Source organism: Cnephaeus nilssonii, assembly GCF_951640355.1.
Source record: "Cnephaeus nilssonii genome assembly, chromosome: 20".
NCBI classification, from domain to species: Eukaryota; Metazoa; Chordata; class Mammalia; order Chiroptera; family Vespertilionidae; genus Cnephaeus; species Cnephaeus nilssonii.
The window spans coordinates 37,484,315-37,502,152 of NC_137091.1; the positions used below are offsets into that span (position 1 = coordinate 37,484,315).

At 54.7% G+C, this 17,838-nt stretch overlaps 2 protein-coding genes across 2 annotated transcripts; one reads left to right on the forward strand and one right to left on the reverse strand.

Annotated features, from left to right (window-relative positions):
- Positions 1-11,266: 11,266 nt before the first annotated feature.
- On the forward strand, positions 11,267-14,662 carry NCCRP1 (NCCRP1, F-box associated domain containing). Its single transcript, XM_079759994.1, has 6 exons — positions 11,267-11,618; positions 12,123-12,185; positions 12,266-12,317; positions 13,166-13,261; positions 13,773-13,911; positions 14,030-14,662. Exons 1-6 carry the CDS (start codon positions 11,303-11,305, stop codon positions 14,168-14,170), a joined length of 807 nt encoding a protein of 268 aa, XP_079616120.1. The 5' UTR covers positions 11,267-11,302; the 3' UTR covers positions 14,171-14,662.
- An 828-nt stretch (positions 14,663-15,490) lies between these two features.
- LOC307092501 (syncollin-like) lies at positions 15,491-16,279 on the reverse strand (the record flags this gene model as incomplete). The annotated part of the gene is made up of 1 exon (XM_079759776.1): positions 15,491-16,279. The coding sequence occupies exon 1, from the start codon at positions 15,989-15,991 to the stop codon at positions 15,491-15,493; it is 501 nt and encodes a 166-aa protein (XP_079615902.1). The 5' UTR covers positions 15,992-16,279.
- Positions 16,280-17,838: the final 1,559 nt, after the last annotated feature.

Genomic DNA, 17,838 nt, shown 5'->3' on the forward strand with positions numbered 1-17,838 from the left:
GCTAAAAATTCTATTACTATAAAATTGTGCTCCTTTACTCCTGCTGGTAGACTATAAAGTTGAATGAGGAAAATATTCAATGGCCTAGAGGCAGAGAAGGATTTAATTTATTATTTTTTTTTTTTTAGAGAGGGGAGAGGGAGAGAGAAAAACATTGATGTGAGAGAGAGACATCAATCAGTTGCCTGCCACTGTTGGTACCCCAACCAGGGATCGAACCCACAACCTGGGCATGTGCCATGACCAGGAAGTGCACAGGATGGCATCCAAGCAACTGAGTCACACCAGCCAGGACTTCTTCAATAAAACGTAAAAGGAACAAATTATGAAGAAAATGAATTTGGTTATATCAAAAATTTGTTCAAGGAAGGACATGAGCAAATATAATAGGTTCAGAATGGGGGGGAAATATTTGCAAAGTGTAACACCTGATAAGATTTTTTTAACAAGGAAAGAATAACCCTAGTCGAAAAATGGTCAAAGGATGTAAACAGGTAACTTAGGGAAGAAAAACCCCAAAAGGCCAACAAGAGTGCACAGGTGCTCACACTCATTAGTAATCATAGACGTTCAACTTCCATCACTGAGCTGACCCTTGAACAACACGGTTTGAACTGCATGGGTTCCCTTATATGTAGGCTTTTTCTCATAAATACCTCTACTGCTTTCGATCCCCCGTTGAGAGTCTGAGGATATGGAGAGCTAAGTCTTTTTACATAGGGAACTTGAGCATCTGTGGATTTTGGTATTTTCTGGGGGTCCTGGAACCAATTCCCTATATATACCAAGGGACAAGTTAAGTTTCAGGGAAGTCAAAAGTTATACATGGATTTTAAACTTAAGGAATAAGGGGGTTGACACCCCTAAGCCCCACATTGTTCAAGGGTTAACTGTGTTGCACATTAGTATTTTCCAGTAATTCAGCTCCTGACTGACTTACCAAAGAAATCTCGCTTGGGACCATGTAGGGGCGAGCCTGAGGATGTTCACTGCAGCAGGGTTGATGGGATGGGAGCTGGAGGCAGCCTGGGTGTCCACCCCAGTGAGTGAGTGATACACCAAGGGGTGCAGCCGGCAGGAGCCAGGGACCACGTATGCCCGTGGAGGGTGGGAGCCAAACCAGTTATGGAAAAGTAAAATAAAGAGCCACTGCTGGTGGGAATGCAGACTGGTGCAGCCACTGTGGAGAACAGTATGGAGTTTCCTCAAAAAACTAAAAATGGAACTCCCATTTGACCCAGTGATCCCACTTCTAGGATTATATCCCAAGAAACTAGAAACACGAATCAGAAAGGATATATGCACCCCTATGTTCATAGCAGCACAATTCACCATAGCTAAGATTTGGAAACAGCCTAAGTGCCCATCAGCAGATGAGTGGATTAGAAACTGTGGTACATCTACACAATGGAATACTATGCTGCGGTAAAAAAGAATGAATTCTTACCATTTGCAATAGCATGGATGGAACTGGAGAGCATTATGCTAAGTGAAATAAGCCAGGCAGAGAAAGATAAATATCACATGATCTCACTCATTTATGGAATATAATGAAGAACATAAACTGATGAACAAAAACAGATCCAGAGACAGAGAAACATCGATCAGAACATCAAACCTCAAGGAAGGTAGGGGATGGTGGGGGTAAGGGGGAGAGATCAACCAAAGGACTTGTATACAAGCATATAAGCCTAACCAATGGACACAGACAACAGGGGGGTAAGGGGATGAATGGGGGGCGGGGTTTGGGGGGTAATGGAATAAGGACACATATGTAATACCTTAATCAGTAAGGAAATTTAAAAAAAAAGAGCTATATTATCAGGCCAGGTGTATGAATTACAAATTGTGGACATAAAACAGTCATTTTGCAAGACCAAAAAAGAGACTCATTTACATATTATAATGGCTCCCAATGGGAAGCAAGGGAGGAGGATAAAGGTGAAGAATAAATAAACAAGAGATGGATCTTAGAGGCGGAAAGGCCTCAAAGGCCATGCTGAAGATCCGTTCTATAAGCAAGGACAACCCCGTTAGTGGGGACTGGGGACTGGGGACGGGTATTTAAAATGGAAATTACCCAGGTGATTCTAACATGCAGCCAGGATTCAGAATGAGAAGATGGCGATGTGTTACTGTTGACCTCAAACCTCATGCCTACGTCTTGCCAACACCTCACAACTGATTGAGAAGGGCCCAGGGAACATTTCACACTTTCCTCCATTTCACAGATGTGGAGACTGAGGTTCCCAAAGGGAAGGGCCTGCCCAGGTGACAGTGCTTAGGAGGGCCACACCTGACCTCATATATATAATTGATTTCAGAGAGGAAGGGAGAGGGAGAGAGAGAAACATCAATGATGAGAGAGAATCATTGATTGGCTGTCTCCTGCACGCCTCCCACTGGGGATCAAACCCACAACCCAGGCATATACCCTGACTGGGAATCAAACTGAGACCTTCTGGTTATAGGTCGATGCTCAACCACTGAGCCACACTGGCCGGACCAGGCCTGAACTCTTGCGTCCCTCATTGGCTTTCTGTGCCAGGCCTTGTGCTGGGTGGTGAGGCTGCCATCGAGAGCAGGATAGATGCGGTCCAGGAGGCTCGAGCTCTGATGCCCCGAGGGCCAGGCAGGGGAGAGCGAGCAGGGAAGTAGCCACACACAGGCCTTTTAGTTGTTGTTGTTTTATATTTTTATTGATTTCAGAGAAGAAGGGAGAGAGATAGAAACATCAGCGATGAGAGAGAATCATTGATCGGCTGCCTCCTGCACACCCCACAGGGGACTGAGTCTGCAACCCAGGCATGTGCCCTTGACCGGAATCGAACCTGCGACTCATCAGTCTCCAGGCTGACACTCTATCCACTGACCCAAATCGGCAAGGGCCACACATGCCTTGTTGAAAGGGTTGTCACTACTCAGGCCACTGTGGCCTTGTGAGAATTTGGCCCCACCATGCTAAAGGTTCTGATTTTTCTCCAGAAATCCTCATGTTCATGGAAAAGCTCTTGAATCTTAAAGATAGGCAACTCACTCAAAACATTTCACAATATTGTATGGACCAAGCAAAATCAAGCTGATAGCTAATATTCATCAATATCTTACTATGGCCCTGGCCGAGTTGCTTAGTTGGTTAGAGTGTCGCCCCCATCCCCCAAAGTTTTGGGTTTCCCTCAGGGCACATATGAGAAACAACCAATGAATCCATAAATAAGTGGAACAACAAATCAATGCTTCTCTCTCTCTAAAATCAATAACTAAAGCCCTGGCTGGCGTGGCTCGGTTGAGCGCCTTCCCATGCACCAAAAGGTTGCTGGTTCGATTCCCAGTCAGGGCACGTGCCCAGGGTGCAGGTTCCAGCCCCAGTAGGGGACCTGCAGGAAACAGCCAATGGATGTTTCTCTCATTGATGTTTCTTCCTCTCCCTCTCCCATCTTCTCTCTCTAAAGTTAATAAAGACGTATTTTTAAAAATGAAAAAATTTCTTATTGAGCTCCTAATTGTTTGACCTTACTTAACCTGTAGTGAGTTGAATGCCACTCCCCTGCCTCCATCCCACCCCCCACCTCCCATCCCACCACGGAAAGACATGTCCCTACAGAACCTATTAATGTGCCCTTATTTGGAAAAAGGGTCTTTGTAGATGCGATTCAGTTAAGGATCTTGAGATGAGATCGTTCTGGTTTGTCTGGGTGGGACCTAAATCCAGTGACATTTGACCCAGAGGAGAAGGCCGTGTGAAGAGCGGAGAGTGGAGAGATGAGGCCCGAGAGCCACCCCCCACACACCACCACCAGGCGTCCGGGTGAGCAAGGCCCTGCTGACACTGATTTCAGGCTCTGGCCTCCCGAACTGGACAGAATACGTTTTCTGCTGTTTTCGGCATCCAAGTTCGTGGTGATTTCTTACGCAGCCACGGGAAACTAGCAGAACCCTCCCAGCAGCCCTCAGAGGAAGCACCTCCCTCGCCCCACTTTACAGCCAGAAGACTGAGGACAGAGGCACGAAGCCACCAGCCAGGTCACACCGCAAGAAAGGGGTAGAGGCTGAGTTTGAACCCTGGCACTGAGCCTGGGAGTCTCTCCACGAGATCCTCACGCCACAGCCTCCCGAAGAATGGGGCAGGGACCCCCTCCACTTCCGGCCTGAGGGGCCACAGGTCAACCTCTGTCTTCCTGGGTGATCAGTCAACTCAACCAGGGCCAGACCCCAAAGAGGGGACTCTGGAATAAAGATGGTTGCTCCAGGAGAAAGCCCGGGGCGGAGAGCTGTTTGGGCTCGGGGATGAGATGAAGCAGCAAATAGAGTCCTGGCCGCCGGTTTGGGGGCGTGGGGACAGCTCAGAGCCTTTTCCTGGAGGACTAGAGGCATCCATAGAAGTCTGGGGCCTTCAGGGTTAAACAAAATTAACCTCCCTTTCTTCCTCCCTATCTTCCCAATTCCTTTATCTCTGACTTCCTCTCTCTCTCTCTCTCTCTCTCTCTCTCTCTCTCTCTCTCTCTCTCTCTCTCTCGTTGTTATTTAGCATTTGAACAGGTAACCTTAGCACGTGGCACAAAATTCCAAGGGGTAAGTTGCAAAGTCCACCTCCTTCCCTATTGCAGCCTCCCCACCCCTCCCCAGAGGCAGCCGCCGGTACACGCTTCTGGTATCTCCTTCCAGAAAAGCATGCGCGTACCAGGACACACCCACAGGCATATACAGACACGCGTCCCACTGTACACAGCTCAGCAGGACGCCTTGTGTGCCTGGCTTTTTCCTACCTAACATTGTATCTTGGTGGCTGGTCCCGGCTGTTCCATAAGAAGCGACCTGTTAATGGAGCATATGAAACATGATCTATTAATATCACGATTTACTGAATGTCCCTGTTGATGGCCATTCAGGAAGTTAGCAGTGCTCCACTGTTCCCACCAATGCCACTGCAGAGACCTGCACGGACTTCATCTGTGACACGGGGGCATACTTCTCCGTGTGCCACGCCTTGCCTCCTCCCCTGCCGCTACAGGACTCCCCCCTGCCCCCTGTCCCAGGGAATGCTTCCTGGGTATTTCTGACCTCCGGATCCTTCCCTGGCTCAGGTCAACCCCACCCCAAGGACTGTAAGTCTCTCTTTCTGTCTCTATGCTTCCGCCTCTCTAGATCTCTCTACCTCTTCTCTCTTTTTATCTTTGTCTCTCTCCCTCCCACCCTCCTTCTCTCCCTTTCTCTCTGTCCCTTCCTATTCCTTCCTTCTACCCCCCCCTCATCCCTGCCTCTCTGCTGCCCCCTGCAGGGTGAAGCTGGCTCCCAGCACAGCTGCTCCCCACCCCTGTGGTTTATATTGAAGGAGGCACACCCAACCCAGCCCACATTTCCCCCACCCTCAAGCCCCCTCCTGACCTGGCTGGGCTTTCCCATCCCCCACCGTCCCGGCTTCTGTAAGCCCCCATGCCTGCTCTCCAGGAAACCCTCCCCCCATTCTCTCTATTAGGGGGATGAGGCCGTGGGACAAACTGACACTCCCAGGAGGGACACTGGCTTTGAAGCAGGAATGGTGAGAGCTAGACTTGGGTGCGATGGATGTGGTTCCTTGGCTGGACAGAGCCTTGGACTCCTGCCGGGGGCCGGGCCTGCTTGCACTCCCTGTCAGCAGAGAGAGCAGTCAGTCTGTGTCATCTCTGAGCTGAAGACAAATAATAAACAAACCCACCCAGGCCCTACCCTGGTGAGTCTGGCATTCTCATGGGGTGACAGTTCATGACCAAGTGAGCATAATCATATACTTAAGATATTTACAAATCATGCCAAGTTCATGAAAGAAAGAGCAGGGTGTGGCCATAGGGAAGAACAGGGGAAGGCCCAGATTGCTGTTGACAAACCAACAGGGAGCAATTACCAAGATACATTGTTAGGTAGGAAAAAAGCCAGAAGGATGTGTGTGTGGTGAAGAGGTGACGTTTCAATGGAGTTGAAAGCAGCCGTGAAAGCATGGCCTGTGAAGCCTGGGAGGCAGATGCGGCAGCGTGTGCAAAGGCCCTGAGGTGGAAGGAATTTGTAGGTCAAGGACCAGCAAAATGACGGGATACCGTGAGTGAGGGGGAGAGCGGCACTGTTTTATAGCTGAGAAACTGAGGCTTGGAAAAGGAAGTCCTTTGCCCAAGGACACTCAAGGTTTGAAATGGAACTCGCAGTATCTCTGAGGTATGCCTGTATTGCTTCGATTACCTCATTCAGCTCCACATTTTTGTCTCAGCCCTGACCCTGTCTCACCTCCAGCCTCGAACATCAGCCACCCCTGGTACCACCCTTTGGATGCCCAGGACCTAACACATGTGCAATGGAATGCTCGATTTCCTGCACCGCCCCATCTGTGCTGGCCTCCGTCTCCCCCTCTCTGCAAATGGTGCCACCTTTTGCCTATTGCTCAAACCTTCAAGGCCGGTCAAGCCTTTCCTCTGTCTTCAGACAAGATCCTGAATCTGTCCTCTGCCAGCCACTCTCTGGTCCCACCAGGGTCCTGCCCACCCACATCTCCCTCCGTGCTGTCTCCCTGCCCTCACTCAGCCAGAGATAGGCTATATCTACTCATTTCCCAGCTGCGCCTCCCCCATAGTTCCCTTAGAAATTATTACCCTTAGAAAAATCCTCGGGTGAGGATTAACAACAACAAAAGACTGAACATTTCATCACCCCAGGAAGTCCACTCCCTATGTCTTTGCAGTTCATCCCCAGCTCAGGCTACCCTCGACCTGCTCTTTTTTATTCCAGACTAGAGGTCCGGGGCACAAAATTCGTGCATGGGTAGGGCGGGGCCTTCCGGCCAGGGCCTTCCTTTGTTCCACACCAGCCCCTGGTGGTCAGCGTATGTCATAGCGAGCGATCGAACTCCCGGTCTCACAGTCGAACTCCTGAGGGGACAATTTGCATATTAGGCTTTGATATATGCAGATTACTGTTGTCTTTTCCAGAATTAGATATAAATGGAATTACACCGGCCGTGCTCATTTTTTTTGCCTGGCCTTTGTCACTCTTCGTGATGATTTTAGTTTCGCCCATGTGGTTGCATGTTTTGATAGCTCAGGCTTTTTTCTCACTTAGAGTAGTCCATGGTATGGATGGAGGTCGCCTACATTATCCATTCACCTGTTGATGGACACATACTGCTCTGATTTGAAGCTATAGTTGACTCTTGAATAACGTGGGGGTGAGGGGTGTGCCCTCCCCCTGCACAGTAAAGATCCACATATAACCTTTTTTTGTTGTTGTTAATCCTCACCCAAAGATATTTTTCCCATTGATTTTTAAAGACAGTGGAAGGGAGCGGGGGGGAGAGAGAGAGAGAAAATCATTGATGAGAGAGAGACACATTGATTGGTTGCCTCCTGCACGTGCCCCAATGGGAGCGGGGAATCGAGCCTGCAGCTGAGGTAGGTGCCCTTGGCCAGAATCAAACTTGCCACCCTTCAGTCCTTGGGCCAACGCTCTAACCACTGAGCTAGGGCTCCACATATAACCTTTGACTCCCCCAAAACTGAACTGCTTATAACCTACTGTTGATCAGATAACCTACGGTATTACTGATAACATAAGTAGTAAATTAACACATATTTTGTATGTAATATGTATTATCCTATATAATAAAAGCATAATATGCTAAGTGACCAATTGGTCGACCATTCAGTTGACCGCTCAACCAGTCGCTATGACGTGCACTGACCACCATAGGGCAGATGCTATGACCGGTAGGTTAGCTTGCTGCTGGGGTCCGGCCGATAGGGACTGGGCGAGAGAGACGGACACATCCTAGAGCCCTCCCACAGCCCCTCCCCAGCCTGCCGGCCCCCATCGGCCCCATCGGGACTGGGTGAGATGGCTGCTGATCAGCCCCGATCGCTGGCCAGGCTGAGGGACCCCACCTGTGCACGAAATAGTGCACCAGGCCTCTAGTGTACTATATTTTTACACTAAAGTAAGCTAGAGAAAAGACAATGTTATGAAGAAAATTATAAGGAAGAACAAATACATTTCCAGTATTGGTTGAAAAAAAACTGCCCATGTTCAAGGGTCAACTGTATTTTTAGAAAGTGTTGGGTGCAGGTCTTTGTGGGGACATGGCCTTTCATTTGAGGCTAAATCCTAGGAGTGGGATTGCCTGGTTATAGGGTGGGAGGATAATCAGTTTTAAAAGAAATTGTAAAATTGTTTCCCAAGTGGCCGCACCATCACTCACGTTTTTTAATGTTTCCTAACACATGAAGGGTGGCTTTGGGGGAAGGGTGTCATCTGGTCAGCAGGCCTGTTTGAAAGGAGACCTTTGAGATGTGATGCTGAAAGCCACTGGGCTTTGCAGGGTTCTGGTTGTGCTCCTGGACCCCTCAGAATTCGGTAGAAATGTTCCTCAGAGTAGGAATGTGGGATGTGAGCTTCTTAACTTTGAGATTCTGGGGTCAGAGGGACTGAGTGGGACTCCCGGGAGGAGGGCTTGAAAATGCACATTTTAAAAAAGCTCCCTGGGTGACTCTGAGGCGCCTTAATGCTTGAGAACCTCTAAGTGTGGGGATGTGGGGAGGAGGCGGGGCATTCCAGGTGGGAAGAACTTCACCAGCAAAATCCCTGAGATGAGAGAGAACAAGACCGCAGAGGCGGGGCCCAGGGATCCGGGGTCTCGGATGCCTGCCAGAAACCTGGGACTTGCTGAGGACACTGGGGAGCCATGGCAGGCGTAAGTGGGGGAGTGAGTGGTTGGTTTTGGGCTTTCGCAGGGCCCCCTGCCTGCCATGGGGTGTGTGTGTGTGTGTGTGTGTGTGTGTGTGTGTGTGTGTGTGTGTGTCAGCTCTCAGGGAAGGGGTGATGTGGAAACCATGGCAGACAGGGGGCAGGCAGAGGAGGGGCGTTGATTTCCACTTTGCAGGCTCTCCCTTGCCCTTATTTTTAGGTGTCTGGCTCCCGGCCACTCCCTGTCCTGCCTCAGATTCTAACCTGGAGACAGCTCTGACTCTACTGGCCACACTCTTCTTTCTCCCCCTCTCCCTCCTCCTCCCCCTCCTCCCCCTCCTCCTCCTCCTCCCCCTCTTCCCCCTCCTCCTCCTCCTTCTCCTCCTCCCCCTCCTCCTCCTCCTCCTCCTCCTCCTTCTCCCCCCCCCCCTCCTCCTCCTCCAATGAGGACAGGTGGGCAAGCCACCAGACAGGGTGGGGTTTGTGATGCCCGGGGAGCGTCTCTGGTTGTTGGGTTGTCCCGGCCGGCCGCTCTGCGTGCTTGTCTGGAAATCTCCTGGGAACCTCCAGGTGCAGCGGGGCCAGGCGCCAGTATGTATTAGCTGGTTTGTCCCCTCCCGTGGGTCCTGTCTGCCTTCCAGGACCCTAAATTGGCTAATTCCCAACTTTCCCAGGACAGGTTCTTCACCTCTCTGCCTCTGATCTGTGAATGGAGGTACTGTGATCAGTTTCTGCTTCCCGGGGTGGTTGAGAAGTTGAGTGAGTTGAAGACAGACACTAAATAGGACCATTATTATCTCCTGTCTGCTTCTGTGTGGGCCAGTGCTTCTCCTTGGGTGCCATGTGAGTCTGCGTCCCTGTGTGTCTTCTCTAAAGTTCTGTGTATCCAGCACGCCACATGGCAGCTGTGCAATCTTGGGTGAGTGACCAGACCTTACTGCGTCTCAGTTTCCTCATCTGCAAAAGGAGTTTAGCCCTAGTGTCTACTTCCTAGGGAGGACGTGGGGATTGCATTAATCACCCCACCGGAAGAGCTTGGAACAGTCCCTGGCACAGAGCGTCACCATTGGGGTGTGAACTCAGCTCCCAGCGTCTGCAGCCTGTCTCCCCTCCAATCTGGGGCAGGAAGCTCCCAGGCCTGTGAGTGGCCTCCGTTTCCTCATCTGTGAAACGGGCAGCATCAGCACCCACGTAGGGCTGGTGGGCATGTGAGCTGGCACCGGAGCGGCGGAGCGCAGACAGCTTCACAACAAGCTTGCTGTTTCCTTTCCTTTTAATAGCAGCGCCCCCCCCCCCCCCCCATGGCCTTAGAGGGTGAAATGAGCGTGTGCGCACTAGACCGGCACCCAGCAGGCAGAAAGCACCGGCTGGTGCCGGTAACCTGTGTGGAACTCTGTGCGCCTGTGCTCACCTGGTGTGGGCTGTGACGTGGGCAGGATGTGGCCGTGGGCATCTGGCCCTACAGGTTTCTCCGCCATCCCACTTCCTCCACACCCCCACCTCCTGCCCCACCATCGTCCCATCCCTCACTCCAAACTCCTCCTCTGAGGAGTCTGGGTTGCCTGCCCGAGCACCAGGAAGGGGTGCAGGCACCCCAAAAACCCAGATAGTGTTGCTGTTTTCCCTCTCCGCTGCTATCTCAGTGTCTCACCAGGGACCCCCATCTGGGTGACTCCCTATCTCTGGCTATAGGTCTCTTTCTGCCCCGCACCCCACACCTTGGTTTCCAGAGCAGGAAATGTCAGGGTCCCAAGGGCGTGTCCCAGGTGGGGACAGAGCAGGACCGCCCCCCTGCAGGCACCCCCTCTGCTGGGTGGGGAGGCCAACAGAAGGGGTCTTCCTTAACTAACCTCCTGCCAAGCTGGATCTTTTTGTTTTTTGAAAGATATTTTTATTGATTTCAGAGAGGAAGGGAGAGGGAGAGAGAGATAGAAACATCAATGATGAGAGAGAATCATTGATTGGCTGCCTCCTGCACCCCCCTACTGGGGACTGAGCCCGAAACCCAGGCATGTGCCCTGACTGGAATAGAATCTGGGACCTTTCAGTCCGCAGGCCGAGGCTCTAGCGCCAGGGGTCCTCAAACTTTTTAAACAGGGGGCCAGTTCACTGTCCCTCAGACCGTTGGAGGGCCGGACTATAGTTTTTTTTAAAAAAAGATGAACAAATTCCTATGCACACTGCACATATCTTATTTTGAAGTAAAACAACAAAACGGCAAACACACCCGCATGTGGCCCGCGGGCCGTAGTTTGAGGACGCCTGCTAGCCACAAGACCAAACCAGCTGGGGCCATTCTGGATCTTAATGAGGTGGGTGGGCGTCCTGAGCGAGCATTAGCTCCCTTGTCACCCCCGGTCCCAGGGCCAGCGCTCTGGGGAGTGGGAGCAGGAGGCTTGGGACACGGAGGGGCTGAGACCTGGCCTCCTGGTCTGAGACAAGGAGGGGGCTGGGGGCCTGAACTCCTGGCTCTGCGGGAGGAGGGGCCGGGGGCGCAGGTCCTGCCCCCTCCACGCCCCTCTCTTAAGTTTCAGCTGGGGAGCCCCGCCCCTCCTGACCCAGTTACCCCGAGCCCTGCGGGGGAGCCCGGGCAGTCGCCGGGATGGAGGAGGTGCAGGAGGAACGCGAGCTCGGCGGCGGGATGGACACCGAGGAGCCCGCGAGCCCCCCGAGCCCCGGGGCGCCGCCCTCGCCGCCGTCGCCGCCGCCACAGCAGTCGCCGCCGCCGCCCGCTGCCCCCGAGAGCCCCGGCGCGTCCCCGGCCGAGCGGCCGTCGGAGGCCCACGCGCGGCAGGTGCTGCTGCAGGAGTGGGGGCCGCCGGGCGGGAGCCTGGAGCTGCCGCCGGGCCTCACCTGGACGCTGCTCCTCCTGCGGCGGCCGCTCTACCGCAACCTGCTGCGCTCGCCCAACCCCGAAGGTGCCCGCCGCCAGCTCCCGCTTCTTCCCCAGCGTCGCTTACCCAGCCCGTCCGTCCCTTCTCGCCGTTGGTCCCTGGTCCCCTCTCCGTGTCTCTGTGTCTGTGTCTCTGTTATTGTACCTGTCTGTCTCCTTGAGGCTCTCTGTCCGCCTGTGTCCTGGCCTGTCTCCCTCTGTGCATGTGTCTCCATCTCTCCCTGTGTCTCTGTCACCCCGGCTCGCTCCTTCCTCTGCGCCCGCCCCGCTCCCCCATCTACCTGTAGTCCAAGTGCCTTTTTCTGGGTGCCTCCCTGTCCCCCGGTCTCTGCCTCACCAGAACGCACCTGGTCCCTCTCCCCCAGGACATGCTCAGGGCTCTCCCTGGGCCCTGGCTCACTCACCCCTGCCAGGCTGGTCTGGCCTGGTGGGCGGCCCAGCTCCCTGCCCTTCCAGAGGGGCCCTGGGGGCAGGGTGCGGCAGGGGCAGCCCAGCAGACCTGAGGGTGTGCATCACCTGCCCATTTCAGGCATCAACATTTATGAGCCAGCACCCCCTACCGGCCCCACTCGGCAGCCCCTGGAGACGCTGGGTGAGTGCTTGGGGGCTGGGCCCCAGGGGAGGGCGCCCCACACACTGCACTTTCTAACCCTTTGCTCCTCTGCTGGGCAGGCAACTTCCGTGGGTGGTACATCAGGACTGAGCAGCTAGAGCACAACTGCAGGTGAGTGGCCGGACCCGGCCTGCGAGGGAGTCCCTCCTCCGGCCTTCCTTGCTGTGGGGCCTGGAGAAAAGGACTTTGCCTCTCTGGGCCTCGGTTTCTTGCTCTGTGAACACAGTCAGTCACCTGCCACACACAGCACAGGCTTTGGCCAGGTCTGGCTTACACATAGTAGGTGTTCACAGTTACCAGCTATTATTGTTCCTCTGCTGAGCCTCTTCCCCTGGGAGGAGGCGAGTCCCCAGACCCCGAGAATCCGAGCCCCGCTTCTGGGCAGTGGGTGACATGGTGTAAGTCAGGGACTCAGAGTCACAGACGCTCGGGGTTGGGACCCTGGCTCTGGAGCCTCTTTGCTGCTTGAGGTTGGGCAAGGCACTTCCCTTCTTGAGCCTCGGTTTCCCCACTGCAACACAGGGTTCAGAACGCATCACCTGCCCTGGCTGGTGTGGCTCAGTGGATAGAGCATCGGCCTGCGGACTGAAGGGTCCCAGGTTCGATTCCGGTCAAGGGCCCATGCGGGGGTTGCGGGCTTGATCCCCAGTAGGGGGTGTGCAAGAGGCAGCCGATCAACGATTCTCATCATTGATGTTTCTATCTCGCTCTCCCTCTCCCTCCCTCTCTGAAATCCATAAAAATATATTTTTTTAAAAAGAAAGAATGCATCACCTGCTGAGAGGGTGATGGGAAGCGAGGCTATAAGGTGCCCAGTGAGGGCCCGGCGCCCCTATCTGCGTACCCGGGATAGGAGGGTGCTGTGATCAGGGTTCCTGCTCCCGGGGGCCCGGCTGACCTGGGAGAGGCCCAAGCATGCCAGCAGCCCCAGAGCCGCCTCCCCTGTGCCCTCCCCGCAGCTGGACGGTGAAGCATCAGTGTGTGGATCTGCTGGCCGAGGGCCTGTGGGAGGAGCTTCTGGATGACGAGCAGCCAGACATTACTGTCATGGACTGGTAGGTGCCTGCACCCCGCCAGGGTGCACACGGGGGCTCCCCAAAGCACAGGCCCCGCCCACCCCGCCCTCCCCTTTGGTCTGAGCCTCCGACCAGGACCCTCCCAGCCCTGCCCATCTCTGCGGCCCCTTTTCTCTGACGCTTTCAGGTGTGAAATGTGCCAGGCCCACGGCCGTTCTTGCCTCTTCAGATGCTTGTCTTTCTCAGGACGATTCGTCCTTGTCCTTCAGGAGTCAGTTACACTGGCTCCACCTGGAAGCCTTCCCTGACCAGCCCCCGTCCTGGTCCTGACTATTCCTGTTGGGCACTGCCCCCCACTCCACTGGACTGTGAATCCCAACAGGGCAGGGCACGGGGCTGTCTGGGTCTGTGTGTTGCCAGCACCACCCAGCCCAGGTGCACGGCGGAGGGGAGGGGGGCAGTGAGTGGAGCTAAATGGTGATTGGGGCAAGAAGTTGGGGTCGGGATGTTGGGGCTGAGGAGGCAGCTGAAGGCTTGCCCCCACCCCCAGGTTTGAGGACAGCCGGCTGGACGTGTGTGTCTATGAGTTGCACGTCTGGCTGCTGGCAGCTGACCGACACACCACCATCGCTCAGCACCATGTGGCCCCCCGGACCTCGGGGAGGGGCCCTCCTGGCCGCTGGGTCCAGGTGAGACTCCCTGCCCCAGCTGCCAGCCCAGACCCGCCCCAGCCCTCCCCGGGGAGGAGGGGGAGCGGGGCTCACGGGCCCCCGATAAGGACTTCTCTCTGGCCCGCTGCTGCCGCAGGTGTCCCACGTGTTCCGCCAGTACGGCCCCGGCGTGCGCTTTGTCCACTTCCTGCACAAGACGAAGAACCGCGTGGAGCCGGGGGGGCTGCGGCGCACGAGGGTGACGGACTCCTCCGTGTCCGTGCAGTTCAGGGAGTGACCGGCTGCGGTGACCCCTGGTCTCGTCCCGAATGTCGGACTCCACACGCCCCGAACGTCCGACGCCTTGGCATTTCCCCTGCTCGCTCGGGCCTCCAGGAGGGCAGGGACCGCGTCTCCCCGAGGCCGTGCTGGACGGGCAGGAGGTGCTCAATAAACCCCTGCTGACTAAGCCAGCCAGCACCTGGGCCCAAGCACGCTGAGCGTTTTGCCATCTCTGCTCCTTCACTGAGTTCCCAGCCCCCTCCACACCCTCTACCCTGTGACCCTCCAGCACCTCACACCTCCTCCACCTCCCACGCCTCCCTTGACCTCTGATCCCTTCACATACCCCCAACTTATGGTCTCTTAGCATCTCCACCTACTCTTTCCCCCACATTTCTTAGCTCTCAAAATCTCCCCGAATTCTCCTCCTCCATCCAACCCCAACTTGTCCTTTCTCCTGAGCTGTCCTCATACCTTTCCTTCCCCCAAGACCCTCCATTCTCTTCTTTAGCTTCTCCTAAGAGCCCCCAAACCCAGGTATCCATCAAGGGCCCCATCCCTGGGGGTGGGGGTGGGGATAGGTTGCAAATTCACATTTGCAGAAATATGCAAATTTGCACTGAAGTGTCTTCCATGTGTAGGGAGGGGAGGGTTGAAGTATTGAACAACCCGTAAGTCCTCGGCTCTGGCCAGGTCTCACCACAGACCCTGGCCTAGCCTGGGCTGGCCCTTGAAGGCCTCCTGCTGTCTCATGCATGAATCCGGAGTCTGGGGGTCCCTGGCAGGCCAGAGCAGCTGGCGGTCACTCAGGGAAGGGCTATGTCCCAAAGGGTCTGGGAAGCATCAGCGGCGGTACCATTGCATGCCACACATGCTTCCTGTGGGGGGGTGTTTTTGTGCACCCCCAAATCCATGTCGGAATCCATGGGTGTGTCCCCAGTCACAGCACTGCCCCAGGTAGGGCTGGTCCTGGCATGACCACCTGCTGTCTCCCCATCCCACCCCCATCCTGTGTGGACTTGGGTCCCAGGCACAAGCAGATGGCAGACAGGGGCGACTTCATAAGGACTGTATTGCAGGGAGGCAGGGTGGGAAGGAAGGGAGCAGGCAGGAAGCTCTCTCCGTTTGGGACTTGGGGCCTTCAGCAGGCCCCGGGGACAAGGCCGGGTGAGGGGCTCCTCATTCTGTAGGGGCTGGAGATGAGGGACCTCTAAGGCATCAGTTGCACCTGCAACAGAATAAAAACTTATCACCAGGAAGTGCCAGGGGACGGGATGCGGGTGAGAAGGGGGACCTCCAGAACCGGGTCGAGGGATTCCCAATTTGGGTCAGGGACTCAGGGGTCTGGGCAAACTGGAGCTGGGGGTGGTGGGGGCTGGGTTCTGTGCTCTGGAAGGGGATGTGCACTGGCGGGGAAGTGGGAAGGGGCGGCAGGAGGGCACCTGCAGTAGATGGAGGCGATGGCGTTGGACCAGTGGCCAAAGATGCCCCTGCGGTACTCTTCAAGGCGCGGGTAGGTGCCTGTCTTGAACTTGCGAGTTTTGCCGCCCTTGCCTCTGCGGGACCACACGGTGAGCTCACAGCGCGGGGCCACCACGAGTGAGGAGATGACGTTCCTCCACTCCGAGGGCAGGAAGGGCAGGTCGGTGTCTGCCTCTACAGTTAGCTCGGCGCCTTGGCAGCAGTTCTCATAATATGGGTCGCTCTTGTCATAGAACTTGGCGCACGTCCGTGTCCCATCGGGCTTCTTGAGGTCAGCGGGTGCCGGGCAGGCGCCTCGGACACCCGGGATGGCCACCAGGGCCAGGGCCAGCAGCAGTGGGCACAGCGGGGACATGGCGACGCTGCGGGGCCGCGCCCCTGCTCGCTTTTATGCTCCTGACCGTGGGAAGGGACAAGCTGCGAGATTAGGACTCTGCGAGTGAGGGGGAGGGGGAGCAGGGAGACCTTCCTAGTCCAGGTCGCAAACCCACAAGGAGAAATACAAGATGGACATGTTCGCATGAAACGGAGCCGCTGAGGAGTCTGTGTGGCAAGCCAAGTTACCCAGGAAGTCAATGCACAGGACTTGGGAGTCGGTCACTTGCAGCACAGAGGGGAGCAGGGTTAATAGGTTAGGCAGGAGGAGCTCAGAAACACTGACCAGGAATGAAGCACCCCACCCCACCCCACCTCCTTCAACAGGAGAGGCTGAGGGGGGGGGGGGGGGGGCTCGTCCCTGAGGCGGGGCAGGTCCCAAGACCTTGGGAAAGTAGAAGCTGGAGATTGGGAGAGGGGGGTGGAGTGGGGTGAGGAGGAGGGACAGGGAAGAGCCCCTTCACTCAGGAGTGGGAGATCTTGCTGACCAAGTTCAGAAACCAGAATCTGTGAAGTATGAGACAGGCCTGTTGTGTAACACTTAAAGCCATTGCAGCCCGGCCAGTGTGACTCAGTGGCTGAGCGTGGGCCTGTGAACCAGGAGGTCACAGTTGGATTCCAGGTCAGGGCGCATGCCCGGGTGCAGGCTGGAGGGCCTGCAGAAGGCAGCCGATCAATGAATGATTCACTCTCACCATTGATGTTTCTATCTTCTCTCCCCCTTCCTGTCTGAAATCAATAGAGATATCTATTTTTAAAAGCAAAAAAATGAACACTATTGCAAGGCCGCCTGGCGGGTGTGGCTCAGTTGGTTGGGGCTGGTCCAGTGCAGGGAAAGGAGCTGGTTCCATTCTCTGACAGGGCACACCTGGGGGAGGGGGGAGGAAACTGTGGGGTTGTAGGTTCAATCCCCTGTAGGGGGGCATGCAGGAGGCAGCCAATCTATGTTTGCTCTCACATCTATGTTTCTCTTTCTCTCTCCCTTTTCCTTCTTCTCTCTCTAGAAAATCAATTTTAAAAACATACCACACAGCACATTGCAAGGCAATGTGCAAAGGCTCGGGAAAAATAGCTAGAAAGGTAAAGAGCCCTAGCTGGTTTGGCTCGGTGGATAGAGCATGGGCCTGCGGACTGAAGGGTCCCAGGTTCAATTCCGGTCAAGGGCACATGCCTGGGTTGTGGGCTCAATCCCCAGTGTGGGGCGTGCAGAGGGCAGCCAATCAATGATTCTCTCTCAACATTGGTGTTTCTATCTCTCTCTCCCTCTCCCTTTCTCTCTGAAATCAATAAAAATATATTTTTTACAAAAGGTAAAGAGTGCTTACAAATTGACAAGATATCAAACAGCCCCCTTAACCCAAGAAGGATACGCCTGGGAGGGGACGGGAGGGCAGAGAGTTGGATTTCCCACGAGGTTGAAGACCTTGATCTATAACATAAATAGGATCTATCCAATTGTATAAAAATCTTAAACTTGTATAACAACAAACAAGCAAAAACAAAAGTGTAATGCAACAGAAGAGACAATTCTTGTAATACACAATGAGTGCTTACCAGTCAGCACATTTTGCTGAAAATAGTTCCCTCGCCTTTTGTGTAGACAGGGGAGTTTTTGCCAGGAAGGATGGTCCCATCATACTTCTGGCACCAGCGCATGGCCTCCTCTTTGCTGGCTCGTGTTTGGCCCCAGTGTAGCCTGTCCTTGTTTCTTGCCTGCGATGCTGAAACCTGGCCTGCTCAGCACCATATAAGCCAAAGGAAAAGGTAGGGAGCAAGACAGGAAGGGGAGGGAGCCTGGGATCTCAGGCTGGGACAGGGCCCCGGGCC